A 24,303-nucleotide genomic window follows, 5' to 3' on the forward strand; every position below is an offset into this window, starting at 1 on the left:
AAATCTCATCTTTATCGATTTAAAAACAATCTTTTTTTCGTCTCGCCAAGAGTAAGTTCACTATATTTTAGAGCATGATTATATTATTCATTCATTATTATTATTATTTATTCATCTTAACTTATTTAATGTTTGTTATTATTAAGTGAAGTCGTTTGAAGGTGAAAATACAATTTATGTGTGAAAAATACAAAAATAGGGACGAATAAAAAAAATAGAAGTAAATCTCCTATTTATTAAAACCTAATGACGTCAGCGCGTGTAGCGCCCCCTTGTGCTCATAGTTACTGTCAATAATAAACGTTTAATTTATGTATTTTTATTTCTTGAATTATTACTATTTTTTAGTTATTGTTTATTATCAAGAGAAACAAATGTTTGCTAACATGTTTGAAGGTGAAAATACTAATACAAATAAAAAACCAATAGACGTAAATCTCTTATTTATTAAAATCTAATGACGTCGGCGCGTGTAGCGCCCCCTTGTGCCGAGGTGACAGAAAAGAGACTCTGAGTTACTGTCAATAAAACACGTTTAATTTATTTATTTGTATTTATTGAAATATTACTATTATTAGTTATTGTTTATTATCAAGAGAAACAAATGTTTGAAGGTGAAAATACTAAAAATAGTGACACATAAAAAATCAATAGAGGTAAATCTCTTATTCAAATCTAATGACGTCAGCGCGTGTAGCGCCCCCTTGTGTTGAGCTCAGAGAGAAGAGGCCGGACTCGAGAGTTACAGTCAAGAACATCCTTTTATTCAATCAAGTTGCTCTTTTCAAACTGCTTTTATTATTATTATGGAAAAGAAACTGTAATTAACACATGCATTTCTCCGCGGGCTCAGGGGGCGGAGCCAGGAGGCCGGCGGCGGCGAGGAGGAGGACGAGGAGGAGGAGGAGCTCACGGCGAAGAAGATCTACGCTAAAGTGAACGGTGGTGAGAACACGGACAGGCCGAGGGGAGCGAGCGGACGGCGGGGCCACAGCGACCAGTTCGCTGGAACTCTGCGACCCGGGGCCTCCGGGCAGAACGTGAGCGACACACACTTGTACACACGAACACACACTCGCACAAACGCACTCGTTCTGCCTTCGCGGCCTCGCCTCGCTCCTCCAATATGGCTTCTGATCTGCGGCGCGGTGACGCGTAATACTGCTGCTGGCTTCAGGGAGGTCGTCCTAACGGCGCCCCCTGCTGGTGGAGTTCTGAGAGGTTCCTGTTCGGGGTCCGGGTCCACACCAGAGATCCTGCGTATTGACGGTAGCCCTCCTAAAAACTATCTCTAAAAGTCCTGGTCTTGACTTCAGTTTGAAAGGAAATCTGGACCCAGAATCCTCTAATCCTCCTGCTCCTGGACCTGAACCTGAACCGTCTTCTGGACCTGATCCTGTTGCTGACCTTCTAATGGATCCTGATCTTGACTGTGATCCCGGTTCTAACCCTCAAGTCTCACGCCTCCCATCAACTCCCGACGTGTCTCTGGCGTGGACCCGGACCTCGCCCGACGACCCTCTACCCTGGCCCGGGAGCCGCCCCACTGTGGTGGACCTGGACGTGCTGAGCTGCGGCGCCGTCCGCTGATAAGGTGCTTTGAAGCCGCATCTTTTTTCTGGCGGCAGAGACTCGCGGCTGACGGAACCGTCGACAAATAAATAGAGAAGAACAATCACTTTTTTCGCCGACGCTAGATCGTCCGTAGCCCGTCGTCAGCTCGTCCGTCGCTCCTCCTCCTCCTGGACCACCCGTGACTCGCCCGACCCCTCCCCCCTCCAGCCCCCGGCGGCGTAACTTGTTCACTTACATTAGCTGTTGAATGGAGAAGCTGAAGACGATGGGTAATGGTAATACAATGTGAAGCGTACAGACAAGAGTAACATGTGAGCTAACTGCATTCTGCTCAAAAAAAAAAAAATTGCGTATTTTTTTGTTTTTTATAACCCCGCCGTTAAGAGAGAGAGTAGGAAGGGAGGGGGGGGGAGAAGTTACGCGGCTACAGACTACTCCAGTGTCCAAGAGAGACGGAAGATACAGAGGAAGCTTTTTTTTTTTGTCTTTTTTTTTCTACTTTTTTCAACAATAAAAAGAACTAAATCACACCAACTTTCCTTTAGTACTATAGTGCTTTGAAAAAGCTCGAAGAAGAGAAAGAGAGGATGAGGAGGATGAAGAGGATGAAGGGGTTCGTCTGGTGGGTCGCGGGGGTACGAGATGGATCGTGTGAACAAAAGGCACTTTTTAGGGACGACCTTTAAGATGCTCGAGTCTATCACTACATCACCAAACACTTATTTATACCCATGTACAGAGAGAGCGGGGGGAGGGGGGGAGGAAAGGGGGAGGGGCTTCGACTGTCCATCAAGTGTCTCTGTTGGCGTCCGGACGATGGTTGATGGTTGAAAAATGCCTTTTGTCACAAAATCGCAGGAGCCCCTCCCCCACAAATACACAAAGAAAAGTTTTTTCCTCAAATCTGCTTTCGTAAAACACAACTGAAGAATCCTTGAACACGCCCGACGCCGGCCTTTCACCTTTGACCCCGATTAGTGTCGGCAAAACGCCCGAGCTAACTAGCATTAGCCACCTATTCATTAGGAATGTTTTTTTTCTTCACCGTAATTGACTGCAGTTATGAGTATGCGACATTTTTCAATTCAGTATTTTGATTTTCTAAAATCTGGCGTAGAAACATTTAAGATGTTGAACCTTTTTTAGTTCATTCAAAAGATAAAACTTTTCTAATTCACTAACAAAAATGTGCGACGTTTTTTTCGCAACTTCATTTTTGATGTTGATTGTCAAGCTAATGCTGATGCTAAAAAAAAAGTTTTGCGATAAATGTTTTGACTATTTTTTCGTAGAGATTGTATAGAATTATGTTTGCTGGTTTTTTGTGGTTTCAGTTTTGTTGTTTGTTAATTTTTGGCGGGAAATTGAGCTATAGTGTAGCTGCAGTAATGGTTTATTCGGAAAATTACAAAAAAAACAACAACCTAACTAACATTTTTTAAATACATTTTTGGTCTTAAAAGATTCTCAATGTTTGGACGACGTTTTGAGTATCACTTGAAGAATCGGTCGTCGCCCCCGACAACCAGACATGATGTCATCGGTCATGAATTAACTGCATGTTTTTGTTAGTTGTTTATTTAAAAAATAACATTTTGGTGGGATTTTGTAAGTTATACTGTTGCCGCAATTATATCAACAGCCAAATAAGAAAAGTTAAAAAGCTAAACTAAGAGAAAATAGCAAAATTCGATGCTTGACATAAAATAAAAAAAATATATAATTTTGTGCCGAAACAGCGTAACATGACTTTTTGTTTGTAAATTAAATTTTGGGTGTTTTGCTTGTTTTTGGTGTTTTCAAACTTGTCTTTTTACTTTTTGGCGGGAAATGTTAAGCTAGCTGCAGTGTTGTAGTTTAAATCAAAAAGATAAGATAAGAAAATAATTTTAAAAAAAGTTTACATACTCGACTTACACGTTGATTCATTTCGGAATATTGGCAAAATCTATTTTCCCATCAATCGGCAGTTAGGAAAAATGCAACTTAAATTTTGTTCGAAAACTGCATCATTTTTGTGGTTGATTGTCTGCTAACGCTGACGTTTTTAAAAATCCATTTTTGGTCGTAAAAGATGTTTAATGTTAAGACTACGTTTCTGGAAGTTGTTTAGAAACAATGTTTGGTTGTTTTTTGGTGGTTTCAAATGTGTCCATTTTTTTGGCGGGAAGTTTTAAGCTATAGCTGCAGTTTTAGAAGTTAAATAAATAGCCTTTAATATGGAAAATAATTTGAAATGGTAACTAACACTTTAATTGATGTTGGAAAATTGCAAAAAGAAGAAACGACTTGTAATTTTGTGCTAAAACAGCGTAATTCTTGTGGTTTATTGTCCGCTAATGCTAACGCTAACATATTAAAACCAATTTTTGGTCATAAATGACGTTTAATGTTAGGACTTCGTTTCTGAAAGTGTTAAAGTAACAATGTTTGATGGTTTTTCGTCGTTTCAAATGCGTCTATTTTGTGGCGGGAAATGTTAAGCTATAGCTGCAGTGATGGAAGTTAAATCAATAGTAATTTAAACTTATATTTACATACAAAACTGACACGTTAATTCATTTCGGGAAAATTGCTAAAGTCGTTCATTTATCGCCAGTTTGATAAAAATAAAATTAGCATTTTTTTGCGGAAAGTAATTTTTTGTGCTAATGCTAATGCTAACATTTTAAAACCAATTTTTGGCCCTAAAACTTGTTCAATGTTTGGATGTTTCGTTTTGGGTTTGTAGAAATAATGTTGGTATAATTTTGATTGACAGGGGGGGGTGCTGTCGGGAGGTTGCGAGTGCGAGTCCGGGGGCCGGCGTGTTCAAGGAGACTCTGGAAAGCACCAGTTGTCGTCGTGGTAGTTGAACCTTCAGCCCTCGCACCTGATCCATTAGAAATGAAGTTTTTTTTCTTACAAAAAATCAAAAAGCGTAAAATAATAAAAAGAAAAAACAAAACAGGAAAATTAAAATAAAAATACAATTTCCCCCAAAAGTTACTTACAAAGAACTGGGATTTTTTTTTTTTGTTTCCATCCGTCTCTTGTCTTTAGAGTCCCAGAGTCGTGGACTTGAACACCTCAGAGGATTCTCCCTCTTTTTTTTTTAAAGTTTTTTTTTGTAAAATTTTTTTTTTTTCCTTTTTTTCCGGCGACACCCTCGAAAAAACTAACGAACACGGTTCCTCTAGCAAAGGCATTGCACGCGGCTCAGTTCAACAACAATAACTTCCCGTCCAGACAAGAAAGAAACACCTGCCGTCAAGGGTGTGAGTTCAAAAAATAACTAGACTGCCACAGTATTGCAAAGAAACAAACGTATAGATCTATAAATATATATGTGGTTTATATATAAAGATGGAGGATCTAGTCGCTGTAGCTTATACGTGAGAGAAAAAACAACCTGATGTTGACAAATTGCATAATGGGAATACTGAGGCACTTCCATAGACTAGAAAAGAAATCACCATAGCAACCGTGATTTGTTTTCCCGCTTTTTTTTTTTTTTTTTTTTTCTTTTTCTTTTGAGATGAGAAGGTCGTTTCCCTGCAGGAGAACGTTGGCCCGGCAGTCCAGTTATTTTGTGAGTGTGTGACGAGACAGAATCTTTTCCTCTCGGGTTAAGACTTCCCTTTGAATTCTGCTGACAGGGCGTTTTTTTTGTGTTTTTTTTAACAGAGACTTGGAAAAAAAATAATTTTTTGGCCCACGTGGATGTTTTTTTGTTTGTTGTGCATCGGTGAAGGTCGAGGGCTCGCGGGCCTCAAACATGAAAATAAAAAACAGCCAGATATGTCACATATTCATTTTGCTCCGCCGGGGTCGCCGGGCTCTTGGAGCCTCGACCCGCCCGGGAGTGTAAACAACAGGGTAAACTTTTTTTTTTTTTTTTTTTTCCTTTTCTCGTCGTCAACCTTCGGTCTCGCTCAAAACTGTTTTTGTTTCGTTGTAGTAACTCGTGATTGTCTAAATCTTCAAATAGTCGACGTGGAAAAGGACTTCGAGGGGAGGAGGAAGAACGGCTAACGATGGTTAGCATCTTAGCATCAAATTTGAAAAATGTTCGTTTGACAAAAATCCATTTTTTTTGGCACATCATGAAATTGTGTTTTCGGGACTAAATCGTTTTTTAAGTTGAACTGAAATAGGCGTCCCTCCTCCTCCTCCTCGCTCGTCTTTTTCCTTAAAAAATTCATTTTCGTGTTTTTTTTTCATGGCGACGATGCTGAGCTGCCCTGCCTGGCGGTGTGTGGATAAGGTGCTGTCATTCAAACACAAACATGAAAATCAAAAAACAAGAGTGCTCACTCGGCTACATAACTCGGGGGCGACGGACAGAACCGACCGGGGATCGGGAAGTTTAAAGTCCAAATCTCAAGACTCGTTAGTGCACATCGTTGGGTTAGTGTTGATTGACGTGTAGTGCAACTCTTGGTTTGGCATGTTGAGTTAGTGGGGGTCGGGGGTCACAAGGGGGGTCAAAGGACACGACGCTGGTCGAGCATCTTTTTTTTTGTGGCCAGAATTCTTCCTTTTTTTTTTTTTTCCGTATGTTTCTCCGGGCTGTCCTCGCTGCCCTTCGCTCTCCTCCGTCCATCCTTCCATCATCATTCTTTGTGTCAAAAAAAAAAGAAAAGAAAAGAAATGGTTCCTCCCTCTGACTGAGTCCAGAGTTCCTCTCGAGGCGGATGTAAGACTGGCGGGTCGGACGCGTCCGGTGCTGGGTCTCCTCGTGCTGCTGTGGTGAAGGATGAACTCTAGGTGGTGCTGGTGACGCACAGATCTTGTCAGAGGAACCAAGACTGGAGGAGAGAAGAAGAACAAACGTCAGGGACTTGATTGACATTTTCTTTTGACTGTTTTTTACACCAGTTGAAAATTTTCGTTTTTTGCTCGATTCTTATTTTTTATTCTCTGAGTGGATTTTTTGAAACATGCATTTCTTTATTTATTCTTTTTTCTGCTGCTCGTTACATTTTAAATTCATTAATTTTTATTAAATTAGATGTTTTTGTTTCAATTATTTTCCCTAAATCTTCTCCAGTTCATTTTACGCAAAAAAAGTTTGATAATCTTGATTTAATTTTACCTTTTAGTTCTTTTTTTTCTACTGAAAAACTATTAATTGTTTTGTTCCTACAGTCGTTTATTTCTGTGTTTAATTTTCATGAATTAATTTAATGCAGAAACATGTTCGTAAACATGGAAATTAATGAATAAATAAAAATGTACTAAATCGATTTTTCTTCGCGTTTAATTAGCAAGAAAATGTAAAGAAAATACAAAAACGGTTAAAGGAACAAAAATGAAGGTTTGTCACGAATAAATGTTTGAAATTGAAGCAGAAAATAATGTAAAATAATGAATCGTTTGACAAATAAAGTTACTACTCAAATTAAAATAGTATTTATTCAATTATTTATTATAATTTTCCAAGCAGTTCATTCTTTTTTATAAAGTAATTTGTCAAACAATTAACAGTTTTTGATTGAATTATTGACAAAATAATACATACGATAATATTTAATTGTAGTTTGTTACAATCCTGTGAAGTTTTATTTGCTTTTATTTTTTATTTTTATTCTAAAAAACCTTTATTTGTTAATTTCTTTGATTTTCTTGACTTAATATAAGTTTCAACATTAAACTCCCGAGCTTTTGTTTCTTCGTCGTCAGTCTTGGCTCTGACCCGGGACTCCCTCCCCTTTTCAATTCAACATGACCGATGACGTCATGTCTGGTTGCCCGGGGCGACGACACAACATTCGCATGTTATTCCTGCTGCAGTTTCACCAGGTGACCACCAGGTGTCGCCTTCATCCCGCGCAAACCACTAGAGCGGATTTTGTTTCAAAACATTTTGACCCCCTGCCTCTCCACTAATACATTTAAATATTGAGTTTATACCTTTAATTTAATAATAGACGTTAAAAGTACAATTTATTTGTTATTTTAAGTTTTTCAATTGTCGTAATTATATTGTAATAATAAAATAATAAGGAAAAAAACACATGATCGATCAGTTTTAGTTTTTAAAAAACACTTGTATGTAATAGAAAAATATAAATATGATGATTAACAGCCACTGATGTTTTGTAACACATATATATATTATTTAATATTTTTACTACGTTTCCTTTTGCTCATAATAATGTTTTGTTTATATATAGAGAGAGAGAGAGTGAGCAAGTGAGGGAGGGAAAGAGGGAAAGAGAGAGAGAGAGAGAGCGAGCGAGAGAGAGCGAGCAAGAGAGAGAGAGAGCGAGCAAGAGAGAGAGCGAGCAAGAGAGAGAGAGAGAGCGAGCGAGAGAGAGCGAGCAAGGGAGAGAGAGAGAGCGAGCAAGAGAGCGAGCAAGAGAGAGAGAGAGCGAGCAAGAGAGAGAGAGAGAGCGAGCAAGAGAGAGAGAGAGAGCGAGCAAGAGAGAGAGAGCGAGTGAGAGAGCGAGCAAGAGAGAGAGAGCGAGCGAGAGAGCGAGCAAGAGAGAGAGCGAGAGCGAGCAAGAGAGAGAGAGAGACAGAGAGAGAGAGAGAGAAATCGATGACTGATGATTTTTAATCATATTAATTATTCTCACATTTAAACACTTTATTGAACCTGAACTTTAACTTTTTCTATTGTTTTCATGAATTCTTTCTTTTGACAGACGAGTGGAGAGAAGGAGCAGCAACCCTTTTCCAGAGAAGAAAGAAGGAAAGGAAAGTGAAGATAAGTGAGACCGGAGAGAGAGAGAGAGAAAGAGAGAGAGAAAGAGAGAGAGAGAGATAGAGAGCGAGAGAGAAAGAGAGAGAGAGGGAGAGATAGAGAGCGAGAGAGAGAGAGAGAAAGAGAGAGAGAGAGATAGAGAGCGAGAGAGAGAGGGAGAGAGCGATGACTTCCATGTGTCTCTAACTATAGTTCTTCAGTTAATAGATGTCAAGGATCAGGAGAAAAAGTAAAAGATGGAAAAGAAAGAATGAGGATTAGATTTAATCCACATGTGGCTCCAGTCATGTGACTGTGTGTGTGTGTGTGTGTGTGTGTGTTAGTGTGTGTGTGTGCATGTGTGTGTTAGTGTGTGTTAGTGTGTGTGTGTGTTAGTGTGTGTGTGTTAGTGTGTGTGTGTTAGTGTGTGTGTGTTAGTGTGTGTGTTAGTGTGTGTTAGTGTGTGTGTGTGTGTGTTAGTGTGTGTGTGTGTGTTAGTGTGTGTGTGTGTGTGTTAGTGTGTGTGTTAGTGTGTGTTAGTGTGTGTGTGTTAGTGTGTGTGTGTGTTAGTGTGTGTTATTGTGTGTGTGTGTGTGTTAGTGTGTGTGTGCATGTGTCTGTGTGTAAGTGCCCATATGCGTGTGTGTTATTGTGCTCGCGCACATGTGTGTCTCACCTGTGTGTGTGTGTGAATGTGTGTGTGTGCACATGTGTGTCTCACCTGTGTGTGTGTGAATGTGTGTGTTATTGCACATGTGTGTGTCTCACCTGTGTGTTCATGTGTGTGTGTCTCACCTGTGTGTGTGTGTGTGTGTGTGTCTCACCGTTGTGTGTGTGTGTGTGTGTGTGTGTGTGTGTCTCACCTGTGTCTGCTGCGGGATGTTCAGAAAGTTGCCGTCCCGTGATCCGATGCCGACAAACCTGTTGGCAGCTGCGGCGCCTGACGTGGAGTATGCTGAGGACACAGACAGTCAGTCACGTGACGCACTGAACCTGCACTCATGGTGAACCTCCACTAGGGGGCGACAGGGGACGAGGATGGAGCTGAAGGTCGTGTTTCTTTTCCAGCTCATAGGTGGCGCTCTTGACTCGTTTATAACACTGAAGGTTACAAACAGCGCCACCCGGTGGACGCTTGAGATAAAACCTGATCTCATCCTTTGTGAGTTTAACTTTTACAACTTACTTTAGTTTATTAAAAAAAAAAAATTAAAACTAATGTTTTATTTAACATTTAACAGGAAGAACTTGAGTTTCACTCTGTTGTTATTTTATTGTTTTAAAAAAAAGGATTTGAACTTATTTCTGCATCAGTTGTCGTTTATTTAAATGGAAAAACAGGAAATTAAATTTAAAAATCATTATTTTTCATGTGCTTTAATTGTTAATAGTTTCTCAAAATACATTTAAATTACTTATAACACATTATAAATAATTAATAACGAATTATAAATGCACAGAAATTAATCATTTATTACAATTTAAAACAAATGGTGATGGAAAATAAAACAACTTAAAATATTACGTTTTCTAAATCTAAACGTTATTTAAAATGTATAAATAACTACTATATGTAGAAAAAAAAGTGGTTAAATAATTAAAAATAAATAAACTAATTAAATTAAATTAAATATTTATATAGTAAAAATAGTGAATAGTAATAAATATAAATAAATATAAATATAAGAAAAGAGAAATAAATGGAGGTCCAGGTTCTGACTGATGTTTAACTTCCTGGTGAGTTTTTGAACGTCCGACTCGATCTTGTCAGACGTGTTCCTGGCATGTTCTTGGCGTGTTCTTGGCGTGTTCTTGGCGTGTGTGTGTGTGAGCGTTGCACCAGCAAACATACATAAGAGACGCAGACTTGAAGACGCTGACAGAGAGTTTGAAGGAAACACACAGAGAAGAGAAGCTCCGTCCAGTGACCCTCCACGACCCTACCAGGCCAAAGTCCGGGCTGGATTTGAGGAGTCCGGCGAGTGGGTGTATGTGGGGGGGTGGGGGGGGGGGGGCGAAGGGGAGGGCGAGGGGGGAACGACGCGGAACTGAGACGGGCCTAACAGGGAGCCCAGGTGAACACCACAAAAAAAATCCAGAGCAGAGGAGGTGAGATGGAAAATGATGTCTCGGAGGAAGAACAAATGGAGGGTGTTTTTTTTTTTTTGCTTTCGCTTGCTCGTCTGCGGGGTCACTTACACGGAGATGCGGGCGAGGAGAGTCCACCGTCGGGGGGCGTGCTGTTGGGTTTAGAGTCGGGCATGGGGAGGGGCACTGGGCGGGCCACTGGGGGAGGCGGAGGCAGCAAGAAGGAGCCTGGCATTTTGCTCTGGCCGCTCCCGTTCGGCTGCAGACAACACAAACAGGGTCAGGAGGGCGACAAGCCACAACCGCAAACACCGAGTCAACGAAAAAAAAACTCGGAAACCGGGCGTGAAAAAAAAAAAAAAAAAAATCCATGAGGAGGGGGGAGGGGACGACACACGGATGATGAGTGGACGCCGGCTTTTGAATGAGGGGGAGCAGCGCCCACTGGTGGTGGAGGAGGTGGAGGGCGGGTCGCTGACCCCACCGGGAGCTCCGGGAAGATGAAGAACGACAACGGACGAAAAGGTCGAGCGATGACACACACACACACACACACACACACACACACACACACACACACACACACACACACGAGATGACCACGACACAAGGCGGGAGATAAAAGGGGGGAGGGGCCATGACGGGGTCACCTCGGGGGGGTCGGGTGGAGCAGAATCAAAGAGACAGAAACATCAACGAGACAAGAACCAGAGACGAGTTAACAGGTGTGTGTTTGTGTGCGAGTGTGTTGAGGAGCACAACAAACTTTTGTGTACGTTTGTCTGAATCAGTGTGTGTCGCTGTTTTCGACAGGTTTTCTACACAAGTGGACACAGAACCACAGGTTGTGTTGTGTTGTGCTGTGTATTTATTTCTCAGTTCTAAGTGTGAAGCTTCAAATTTACGCTTGAAAAATGCAGCAGAAAAAGTCAAAACTGTAGAAACATTTAACTTTGAAGAGAGTAGTGTGTAGTGAAGTGTACACGTGTTGTGTGGATACATGGAAGTAACATTTACAAGGATAAACATTTTGAAGTATTTCTACCGATAAAAACTGATGTAGAAACTAAAGAGTAAAACTTTGAGGTACAGATCAATTGATTGTTGATCATTATGTAAACAGTAAAATAATACAATATATATTTTATATATTATACATCATGCTATAACATGATTTCATGTTATATTAAAATTGTGAATTATTTGTTTGTCTTCAAAAAGAAAAAACTAAATTGAGGTAAATATCAATAAAAACGGGACAATTTAAAATAGTTTTACATAAATAAATATATATACTGTATGAAAAAGTCAGTGTGTTTGGTAAATAATTAATTATATAAACAGTAATTAAATATAATATTAATTTCTTCATTTTGTATTAAATTATTGTTTACTTAATCTCTCTTAAATAATCCTGAGCCATCTTCTGCTCCAGGTCAAAGAAGGTGGTCTGGGGTCACGACCCTCCAGGTCTTACCTGCCCGCCGGGCTGCCCTGAGCCTTCAGCACAGACGAACTGCACAAATTCCTTCAGGGGGTCTTGTCCAGGGTGGTGGTGGTACCGGATGGTCGGGTGGGTGAAGTACGGACTGGACTGCTGGATGATGGAGGGAGACGGGAAGTGCAGCGCCGAGGCAGAGGCACGAGGGCTTCCTGCGCCAGAGAGGAGAGAGAGAGACTTTTGAGCGGAAACACTCAAAACATTTAAAAAATAATCAACTCTTGTGTTGTTGTGTGTGTTTGTTGTCGTAACTAATGATTGTATTTAAGCTGCAGCACTTTATGAAACACACACACTTGCTGGGAATTAACGTAATACTTCAATGTTATGATGTTAAAATTATACTTCAATGTTCTCATGTAAAATAATACTTAAAGGTTATGATATAATGTGTGTATAACATGATATGTTTTGTCATGACACTTATTTTATGTAATTCTATAACAATGTATTTTATGTCATGCTTTAACAAGATATTTTATATCATGCTAGAACATATTTCATGTTATTCTATAACAATGTATTTTATGTCATGCTTTAACAAGATATTTTATATCATGCTACAACATATTTCATGTCATTCTATAACAATGTATTTTATGTCATGCTATATCATCATTTGTTTCATGCTTTAACAAGATATTTTATGTCATGATATTTTATGTCATGCTATAACATGATGTGTCATGTCATGCTTTAGTATGGTATTTTATGTCATGCTATAACATGATTTTTTATGTCATGCTATAGCGGGATATTTTATGTCATGCTATAATATGATTTTTTTATGTCATTCTATAGCGGGATCTTTTATGTCATGCTATATCATATTTTGTGTCATGCTTTAACAAAATTTTCTATATCACGCAATAGCATTATATTATGACATGCCATTGCATATCTTATGTCATGCTATATCTTCTCTCATGCTATAACATATTTTATGTCATGCTATATCTTCTCTCATGCTATAACATATTTTATGTCATGCTATATCTTCTCTCATGCTATAACATATTTTATGTCATGCTATATGTTCTCTCATGCTATAACATATTTTATGTCATGCTATATGTTCTCTCATGCTATAACATATTTTATGTCACGCTATAGCATTATATTTTTTCTCATTCTATAACGTGATATTTTATGTCATGCTATAGCATTATACTTTTTCTCATTCTATATCATGATATTTTATGTCATGCTTTAACATGATATTTTATATCATGCTATAGCATTATTTCTTCTGTCATGGTATTTTATGTCATGCTATATCATGATATCTTATGTTATGCTATAGCATGTTATTTTATGTCATGCTATAGCATATTTTATGTCATGCTATGGCATGATATTTTATGACGTGCTATAGCATGATATCTAAACTCATGCTAAAGCATGGTATTTTATGTCATGCTATATCATGATATCTTATGTCATGCTATAGCATTATAGGTTATGTCATGCTATAGCATTATATCTTATGTCATGCTATAACGTGATATTTTATGACGTACTATAGCATTATATATTATCACATGGTGTTTTATTTTATGTCATGCTATAGCATATTTTATGTCATGCTATAGCATGATATTTTATGACGTGCTATAGCATTATATATTATCTCATGCTATAGCATGTTATTTTATGTCATGCTATAGCATATTTTATGTCATGCTATGGCATGATATTTTATGACGTGCTTTAGCATGATATCTAAACTCATGCTAAAGCATGGTATTTTATGTCATGCTATATCATGATATCTTATGTCATGCTATAGCATTATAGGTTATGTCATGCTAAAGCATTATATCTTATGTCATGCTATAACGTGATATTTTATGACGTACTATAGCATTATATATTATCACATGCTATAGTGTTTTATTTTATGTCATGCTATAGCATATTTTATGTCATGCTATAGCATGATATTTTATGACGTGCTATAGCATGATATCTAAACTCATGCTAAAGCATGGTATTTTATGTCATGCTATATCATGATATCTTATGTCATGCTATAGCATTATAGGTTATGTCATGCTATAGCATTATATCTTATGTCATGCTATAACGTGATATTTTATGACGTACTATAGCATTATATATTATCACATGCTATAGCGTTTTATTTTATGTCATGCTATAGCATATTTTATGTCATGCTATAGCATGATATTTTATGACGTGCTATAGCATTATATAATATCTCATGCTATAGCATGTTATTTTATGTCATGCTATAGCATATTTTATGTCATGCTATGGCATGATATTTTATGACGTGCTATAGCATGATATCTAAACTCATGCTAAAGCATGGTATTTTATGTCATGCTATATCATGATATCTTATGTCATGCTATAGCATTATAGGTTATGTCATGCTATAGCATTATATCTTATGTCATGCTATAACGTGATATTTTATGACGTACTATAGCATTATATATTATCACATGCTATAGTGTTTTATTTTATGTCATGCTATAGCATGATATTTTGTGACGTGCTATAGCATGATATCTAAACTCATGCTAAAGCATGGTATTTTATGTCATGCTATATCATGATATCTTATGTCATGCTATAGCATTATAGGTTATGTCATGCTATAGCATTATATCTTATGTCATGCTATAACGTGATATTTTATGACGTACTATAGCATTATATATTATCACATGCTATAGCGTGTTATTTTATGTCACGCTATAGCATATTTTATGTCATGCTATAGCATGATATTTTATGACGTGCTATAGCATGATATCTAAACTCATGCTAAAGCATGGTATTTTATGTCATGCTATATCATGATATCTTATGTCATGCTATAGCATTATAGGTTATGTCATGCTATAGCATTATATCTTATGTCATGCTATAACGTGATATTTTATGACGTACTATAGCATTATATATTATCACATGCTATAGCGTTTTATTTTATGTCATGCTATAGCATGATATTTTGTGACGTGCTATAGCATGATATCTAAACTCATGCTAAAGCATGGTATTTTATGTCATGCTATATCATGATATCTTATGTCATGCTATAGCATTATAGGTTATGTCATGCTATAATATATTTTATGTCATGCTATATCATGATTTTTTAGGTCAGCATGATATTTAATGTCATGCTACGACATATTTTATGTCATGCTATGACGAGATATTTTGTGTCATGCTATACATATATAAATTAACATGTCAAAAACAATTTGTTTTCTTAAGGTCGACTGACACTCGCTGCTGGTATAAGCAGGTGTTGAAGATTGAACGGTTCCTCACACTTAATAAAAACAGCAGTAATCTTCCACCATCAGACACATTTACAGACAAAACCACTGTAGGAAAGTCTTATATCTCTCTAAGGCGCTCCTCAGGGGTCAGTTCTGGGTCCGCTCAAGTGAGTTATTCCGCTCATTTCAAATGAAGAGAAGGAAAAGAGTTTGAGGGTAGTTTGGAAGACGACTGACAGAGCTGGCCTCGCAGTCGCTCCCACACATGTGCATGAAGCCCATTGATCTTGAGGGGCTGCTGGAAAATTTGAATTTGATCCTCAAAACGGCAGGAAATGGTGGGAAAAGGAAACAGAATGAAATCTCAGAGTAACTCTTAAATTAGCGGGACTTAACGACTCCTGGCTGGGACTCATTGGCGGGGATAAAAAGTTGGGATCGGGTTTTTTTTCCCGGTGTCGAGGCGACACCTGAGCTCGTCCGCAGGACGAGGACGCAAAACAGCTGATGCCGGGCGCGAGCAGTTGGTGGCGCTGGAGACAAAGCCGCCTCTATACGCATTACTAAATCTTCTTGATTTGTAGTAAAAGCTGCTCTCCAGCCCTGATCCCGGCTCACAGCTGCCGGCGGGAGCCTGCCAACACTTTACATTGTGCTCTGGAGTGTCCTCCAGGACCCTTCAGACCCGCTGCCTTCGCCGCTGAGCAACACCTTCTCCGTGCCAGGCTGCTGCGTCTCCCTATAGTTCGTCTACTAATCCTATTACAGGGCGGGCGAAGGCCAAATTCTCGGAGGGCGAACGGGTCGCGCAGAGAGAAGGATGGGTGGGAAACCCTCCGAGGCGGGATGCAAATGAAGGGAAGACCTGAACGAAGGGACGCCAAAACCTCGGCAAACAAACCCGACGATGTGGCGGGCGCGTGGGAACCGCCAGAAGTCATGTGACGTAAATCACGGCCAAAACAGATGATGGGGATGTGTGCGGAGATTTACTGTCGCTACATCTCGAGAGGCGTGGAGGTCTGTCAGCGAGCGCCGCGGTGGGATTGATGACACGCCGGGTCCACCTCACATCTGCTCGCCGCTCTTTGATGTCGCGGCGGCAGCACATGGGTAATTATCTCTGGAGAGAACTTCTTTCTGCTGAACTCACAGACTCTCCCCGACCACAGAACCGACCTGCGCCGCCGCAACGACGTTGAGACCCCGGGGGGATTTATTCCTGGAAGCCCCCTTTTGGACCCGATGCTATCTGGACCTCCTTCATGACAGCGGAGTCGACAAGATGTTCTGGTATTGGTGGAATTACTTACAGGGATCGTGGCTTGTTACGAACACAAAATAAATCACGACGACCCAAAATTGAATCAAACAGAGCGGGTAACAAGACGACAATATTTTGATGTACTGCAACAACTATTTGCAAAGCGCCTTTTCACAGGTACGCTTTATTAGTGTACTGAGACCATAATGAGGAAAAGGTACGACAAAATGAGCGTACTGTGACAATAAGTACGACAAATTAGCGTACTGCGACAATAATAAGGAAAAGGTACGACAAATTAGAGTACTGAAACTAAAATAAGAAAAAGTTACGACAAATTAGCATACTGCTACAATGATAATGAAAAATTACGACAAATAAGCTTACTGCGACAATGACAAGGTAAAAGTACGACAAATTAGCGTACTGTGACAATAATAAGGAAAAGGTACGACAAATTAGAGTACTGCAACAATAGTAAGGAAAAAGTACGACAAGTTAGCGTACTGCTACAATAATAAGGAAAAAGTATGACAAATTAGCGTACTGCGATAATAAGGATAAGTACGACAAATTAGCGTACTGCAACAATAATAAGAAAAAGTACGACAAATTAGCGTACTGCCATAATAATAAGAAAAAGGTACAACAAATTAGAGTACTGAAACTAAAATAAGAAAAAGTTACGACAAATTAGCGTACTGCGACAATAATAAGGAAAAAGTACGACAAATTAGCGTACTGCCATAATAATAAGAAAAATGTACAACAAATTAGCGTACTGAAACTAAAATAAGAAAAAGTTACGACAAATTAGCGTACTGCGAAAATAATAAGGAAAAAGTACGACAAATTAGCGTACTGCGATAATGATAATGAAAAAGTACGACAAATTAGCATACTGCGATAATAATAAGAAAAAGGTACAACAAATTAGCGTACTGCCATAATAATAAGGAAAAAGTATGACAAATTAGCGTACTGCGATAATAATAAGGAAAAAGTACGACAAATTAGCGTACTGCCATAATAATAAGGAAAAAGTACGACAATTTGGCGTACTGCTACAGTAATAAGGAAAAAGTACGACAAATAAGCTTACTGCGACAATGACAAGGTAAAGGTACGACAAATTAGCGTACAGTGACAATAATAAGGAAAAGGTACGATAAATTAGAGTACTGCAACAATAGTAAGGAAAAAGTACGACAAGTTAGCTTACTGCAACAATGATAAGGAAACGGTACGACAAATTAGCGTACTGCGTCAATGGTAAGGATAAGTACGACAAATTAGCGTACTGCGACAATAATAAGTAAAAGATACGACAAATTAGCGTACTGCGATAATAATAAGGAAAAGGTACAACAAAATGGCGTACTGTGACAATAATAAGGTAAAGGTACAACAAATTAGAGTACTGCAACGATAATAAGGAAAAGGTGCAACAAATTTTCGTACTGTGACAATGATAAGAAAAAGGTACGACAAATTAGTGTACTCCGACAATAATAAGGAAAAAGTACGACAAATTAGCGTACTGCCATAATAATAAGGAAAAAGTACGACAAATTAGCGTACTGCTACAGTAATAAGGAAAAAGTAAGACAAATTAGCGTACTGCTACAATAATAACGAAAAAGTATGACAAATAAGCTTACTGCGACAATAATAAGGTAAAGGTACGACAAATTAGCGTACTGCGATAATGATAAGTTAAAGGTACAACAAATTAGCGTACTGCGATAATAATAAGAAAAAGGTACAACAAATTAGCGTACTGCCATAATAATAACGAAAAAGTACGACAAATAAGCTTACTGCGACAATGACAAGGTAAAGGTACGACAAATTAGCGTACTGCGATAATAATAAGAAAAAGGTACGACAAATTAGCGTACTGCCATAATAATAAGGAAAAAGTACGACAAATTAGCGTACTGCTACAGTAATAAGGAAAAAGTACGACAAATTAGCGTACTGCTACAATAATAACGAAAAAGTACGACAAATAAGCTTACTGCGACAATAATAAGGTAAAGGTACGACAAATAACGTACTGCGATAATGATGAGGTAAAGGTACAACAAATTAGCGTACTGCGATAATGATAATGAAAAAGTACGACAAATTAGCATACTGCGATAATAATAAGAAAAAGGTACAACAAATTAGCGTACTGCCATAATAATAAGGAAAAAGTATGACAAATTAGCGTACTGCGATAATAATAAGAAAAAGATACGACAAATTAGCGTACTGCCATAATAATAAGGAAACAGTACGGCAAATTAGCGTACTGCTACAGTAATAAGGAAAAAGTAAGACAAATTAGCATACTGCTACAATAATAACGAAAAAGTACGACAAATAAGCGTACTGCCATAATAATAAGGAAACAGTACGGCAAATTAGCGTACTGCTACAGTAATAAGGAAAAAGTAAGACAAATTAGCATACTGCTACAATAATAACGAAAAAGTACGACAAATAAGCGTACTGCGACAATGACAAGGTAAAGGTACGACAAATTAGCGTACTGTGACAATAATAAGGAAAGGGTACGACAAATTAGAGTACTGCAACAATAGTAAGGAAAAAGTACGACAAGTTAGCGTACTGCTACAATAATAAGGAAAAAGTATGACAAATTAGCGTACTGCGATAATAAGGATAAGTACGACAAATTAGCATACTGCGATAATAATAAGAAAAAGGTACGACAAATTAGCGTACTGCGACAAAAATAAGGTAAAGGTACAACAAATTAGCGTACTGCGATAATGATAAGGAAAAAGTACGACAAATTAGCATACTGCAATAATAATAAGAAAAAGGTACAACAAATTAGCGTACTGCCATAATAATAAGGAAAAAGTACGACAAATTAGCGTACTGCGATAATAATAAGGAAAAATTACGACAAATTAGCGTACTGCTACAGTAATAAGGAAAAAGTACGACAAGTTAGCGTACTGCTACAATAATAACGAAAAAGTACGACAAATAAGCTTACTGCGACAATGACAAGGTAAAGGTACGACAAATTAGAGTACTGCAACAATAGTAAGGAAAAAGTACGACAAATTAGCGTACTGCTACAATAATAAGGAAAAAGTACGACAAATTAGCGTACTGCGATAATAAGGATAAGTACGACAAATTAGCATACTGCGATAATAATAAGAAAAAGGTACGACAAATTAGCGTACTGCGACAAAAATAAGGTAAAGGTACAACAAATTAGCGTACTGCGATAATGATAAGGAAAAAGTACGACAAATTAGCATACTGCAATAATAATAAGAACAAGGTACAACAAATTAGTGTACTGCCATAATAATAAGGAAAAAGTACGACAAATTAGCGTACTGCGATAATAATAAGGAAAAATTACGACAAAGTAGCGTACTGCTACAGTATTAAGGAAAAAGTACGACAAGTTAGCGTACTGCTACAATAATAACGAAAAAGTACGACAAATAAGCTTACTGCGACAATGACAAGGTAAAGGTACGATAAATTAGAGTACTGCAACAATAGTAAGGAAAAAGTACGACAAGTTAGCGTACTGCAACAATGATAAGGAAAAGGTACAACAAATTAGCGTACTGCGTCAATGGTAAGGATAAGTACAACAAATTAGCGTACTGCGACAATAATAAGTAAAAGATACGACAAAATGGCGTACTGTGACAATAATAAGGTAAAGGCACAACAAATTAGAGTACTGCAACAATGATAAGAAAAAGGTACGACAAATTAGTGTACTCCGACAATAATAAGGAAAAAGTACGAACAATTAGCGTACTGTGACAATAATAAGAAAAAGGTACGACAAATTAGCGTACTGCTACAATAATAACGTAAAAGTACGACAAATTAGCGTACTGCGACAATAATAAGAAAAAGGTACGACAAATTAGCGTACTGCGACAATAATAAGAAAAAGGTACGACAAATTAGCGTACTGCTACAATAATAACGTAAAAGTACGACAAATTAGCGTACTGTGACAATAATAAGGAAAAAGTACGACAAATTAGCGTATTGCTACAATAATAACGAAAAAGTACGACAAATTAGCATACTGTGACAATAATAACGAAAAAGTACGACAAATTAGTGTACTGCGACAATGATGACGTAATGGTACAATATATCAGCGTACTTCTGATACAAAGGCATAAATGTACGACATACCAGCGAATAGCCACGACAATACATACAATGTACCACATATCGGTGAACTTATTGCATTAAAAAGATGAAGAAAAAAGGGCAATACTGGTTCTTTGAATGAATGTTATTTCCAATCTGTGTCCAGCTCGTGCTCATCCACCAAATTGTTGATTTTGGGATTATTTGAGTTAAATCTGAGGGTTAGTACATTTGTCGTCAAGCCACGACCTCTATGTCTGGATCACATGATCCTCCAAAGATGGATTCGTTTCAATTGTAGCAGTTTTTATCTACTACCTTCAAGGTCGTTGGACCTACATTAAACCAGTCCGTGGTGCAAAAGACGTTGACGACCTCTGGGTTCGGATGAAAAGCGATCGTTTCCCAGCGACACACTGAGCAGCAAACACCAGAAGCAGCAGTTCACAAGTGACCAACGCAACCAGGAAAGAGGTTCCAAGAACCTCCTCAGACCTCGGACCAGACAGTTCAGAAGCAACAGACAGGAAGCGAGAGCAGCGACCCTGCACAGCAGATCCCAGCAACTCCAGTCTCACCAGCGCCCCCGAGAGGACGGTGGCAGCATCGTGCCTAAAGTAGTGGGGGTAGGAGTGGTGAGGGTAAGGGGGGTTGGGGTGAGGGGGTTGAAGGGCAGTCAGGAGGATTTTGGGGGGAGCTGGTTTTTTGGTCTCACCTGGTCTCACGCCCGCCAACATTGGCAGCGGGTGGTGGGTGAACGCCATGCGGGGCGACCTCGTCTGGGAGGACAGGGCGCTGAAATCGAATTTCCCCGACTTCTTAAGTGAACCAGGCGACGAGAGTCCTGGTAAAAAGGGGATCAACAGAATGGCAGAACAGAGACGAGGGTTTAATTAAAATCATGGCTGCTTGACCTAATCAATTAATATTGAATCAGTGACTTGACTGAGAAATCAATGCATTGATCGTGTCATTCATTGATTTGTCCATCGACTGAACATACATATGTGGGTGGTCTTCATGTACAGACAGTGGGCTGGACTACTGAGGGCGGTGAGGCGGGGGGTGAGGGGTCAGGGGGGGTCCAGGAAGAGGCCATATTTGGAAGCAGCAGGGTAAAAAAAAAAAAGGCAGGGGTTGAGGGGGGTGACGGAAGAGAAGGTGGGGTTCGGGGTGGTAGAGGGTTTTTGCCGGGAGAGCTGGGAAAAAAGCAGCCGACGACGTCACTGCGACAACGTGACGTCGGAGCAACATTCTCAAGCCAGGAGGTCGTAGATAACACAATCTGTGTGAGTCCTTTTAACCTACGCTACACACGAGACCTCAGAACGTGACGCTACAGTCCAGGGAGTCGTCAAGTTAGTCCTCGTAGAAGCATCATAGACAAGGTCTACCTGGTGTAGACCACCGGGTGACTTCAGTTTACTACACAATGGTACTCGATCATCAGAGAAACGTATTTTGACTCGATGATAGCATTAAAGTCAACAATGCTAATCCGGACAAGTACAGTACGAGTCTATAGGGTTTACAAGAACCAGTACACGACAAACCTCACGTAAAATCCTCATTTATCCACCCGTGGTTCTACGACTGCTTGCGGAAAGGTTAGAGGGCAGAGCATGCATGACATAGAACTTCAATTTCACCATAATAGGGAACTTCTTCCAAATGTGCAAGAGACAAAAGTTGTGTGCTTATGCTGCTATAGGAACATTCCATACACCAAGGTTACCTACTATGACGTTCACAGCGTGGGGAGTTATGACACACTCTCGCCACAAGTTGACAGTGTTTTATAGCCAGTATCCGTCAGTTAACTGATGGATCCACGAAACTGTCAGTGTTTTTTTAAGCACGGTAGGAAATTACGTAGGTTATTATTAAATACCGTATTTTCCGGACTATAAATTGCTCTGGAGTACAAGCCATAAAATGCATAATAAAGAAGAGAAAAACATATATAAGTCGCTCTGGAGTATAAGTCGCATTTTTGGGGGAAATTTATTTGATAAAATCCAACACCAAGAACAGACATGTCATCTTGAAAGACAATTTAAAATAAAAATAGAAAAGAGGCAACAACAGGCTGAATAACTGAGAACGTGCCTGGTATGTTAACATATCATATTAAGAGTTATTCAGAGAACTATAGCATAAATAACTAAGAAGTTTACCAAACCATCCGTGTAACAATAAATAACTAAAATCCAATGAAATCTTCATCTTCTGTGTCACTTTTAAACAACTCCGCTAACTCCGGAGGTAGAAGATGCGGCGCTTCCTCTTCTACGTGGAAATTATCAACACAGACCTAGAGCGCCCTCTTGAGGTTTAGTGTGAAAATAACATGTTAAATTATATACCGGTAATAATGTGTTAATAATTTCACACATAAGTCGCTCCAGAGTATAAATTACAAACTATGAAAAAAACGGCGACTTATAGTCCGGAAAATACGGTACTTTATTTAAAGCCAAAGATCGTACACCTACGGAGCGAGTCAACCTCCTCGCCACGGATGAAAGACGCTTCCTACTGGGATCACAGAGGCCACTGAAGCGCAATTTTTTTTTCACGTACGGCAATCCAAAGGCGCAATTTATACGTTCCCACTTTACAGCGCGGCTGCCAAACGGCACATTGGACCGCGGCCGTGGGAGCGGCGGCGTCGAAAATGTGCCCAAATAAAAACAAAAAAACCCTGAGAGGAAGCGGCCGTAAAAAGCGAGAGTAACGAGGGAGTTACGAAGCACAAATTGACATCACGGAGGACAAGCAGACCTCGTTACGACTCCGGTTACATCACATTTGCGAGATAAACATCGCTGGCAGCCAAAGCCCCATAAACGGGCGAAACTACACAACAATCAGTCGTATAAAACAAACATCCAAATAAAGAGGCGCGATCCGGGGAGAGAGATGGCGAAATAGATTTTATGAGCGAAGCATATAAAAACTAACTGCACAGATTTTTGAAAGGCTTTATTTTTAAAGCTATACTGGGGAATATTTTTATCGCTTTTTACCCAGCATGCTCTCAGGCAGGAGCCGCACAGCTGCGAGAACACAGATAAGTGGAAGGAAAAAAAAAAAGAGAAGGTACTGGAGTTCGGCTCGAAGAAAAAAAACATGCGTTTTCAGGAGCGAAGGTGGTCAGGTGATCCGTGTTTGTAAGAAAATAAATGTATTTCAGCGAAAGCTTCCAAGTGTTAGCCGGCGCCGCAGGCTAACAGCGGGGCAGCGGAACAGAACCCGGGAAATCAAAAATATGCTCATAAAATATAAAATATGTGCTCGCCACAGTCGGCATCGCATTAGTGGCGTCAGCTTGTCACCCATCTGGCAGCGATACCGCACATATATTTAAACTGCTTTATTTAAAGAACAGCTGCTGGAGGATTTAAATTAGAGCCGCGCTGATGCAAACCTCGATACGGAACATTTTATCTTTCCTTCTTCCCCCGGTGTCACGGCTTTGTGCAAAGATGGCGTTTAGATTAACGTGACGGCGAACAAATAAAAGAAAGTAAACGTTGAAACTATGTTGTTTTAATTCAAAAATATACTTTAATAAATAATGAATAGTCATTTATTATTGATTCTGCGGTTTACTGTTGTAGTGTTTTATCAAAAGAGTGATATAAAGTATCTATTTATATATTTTTGACCAGAGAAAAAACATTTTTCAGTGGTTACAGGATTAATACTTGATTTGGAACGATGGTACTCAAACATGAATTATTATAAGAAAATATTTGTGCAAATTCTTGACTCCTCC

At 39.0% G+C, this 24,303-nt stretch overlaps 1 protein-coding gene across 14 annotated transcripts in view; it reads right to left on the reverse strand.

Moving 5' to 3' along the window:
• Nucleotides 1-742: 742 nt before the first annotated feature.
• The window catches only part of nfixb (nuclear factor I/Xb), a 169,475-nt gene continuing 145,914 nt past the window's right edge, over nucleotides 743-24,303 (reverse strand). For 9 of the 14 annotated variants that reach the window (XM_087809003.1, XM_087809000.1, XM_087809002.1 and 6 more), the window contains 5 exons: nucleotides 21,238-21,366; nucleotides 11,811-11,986; nucleotides 10,445-10,592; nucleotides 9,109-9,200; nucleotides 743-6,365 (listed from right to left, as the gene is read on the reverse strand). In XM_087809003.1, coding sequence (XP_087665129.1) covers nucleotides 6,351-6,365; nucleotides 9,109-9,200; nucleotides 10,445-10,592; nucleotides 11,811-11,986; nucleotides 21,238-21,366 — 560 coding nt within the window. In that variant the 3' untranslated portion in view covers nucleotides 743-6,350. The remainder of the gene's footprint in view (nucleotides 6,366-9,108; nucleotides 9,201-10,444; nucleotides 10,593-11,810; nucleotides 11,987-21,237; nucleotides 21,367-24,303) is intronic. The other 5 variants (XM_087809014.1, XM_087809010.1, XM_087809008.1 and 2 more) reach the window with 2 other exon arrangements.

Source organism: Callionymus lyra, chromosome 15 (genome assembly GCF_982586985.1).
Source record: "Callionymus lyra chromosome 15, fCalLyr1.hap1.1, whole genome shotgun sequence".
NCBI lineage: Eukaryota > Metazoa > Chordata > Actinopteri > Syngnathiformes > Callionymidae > Callionymus > Callionymus lyra.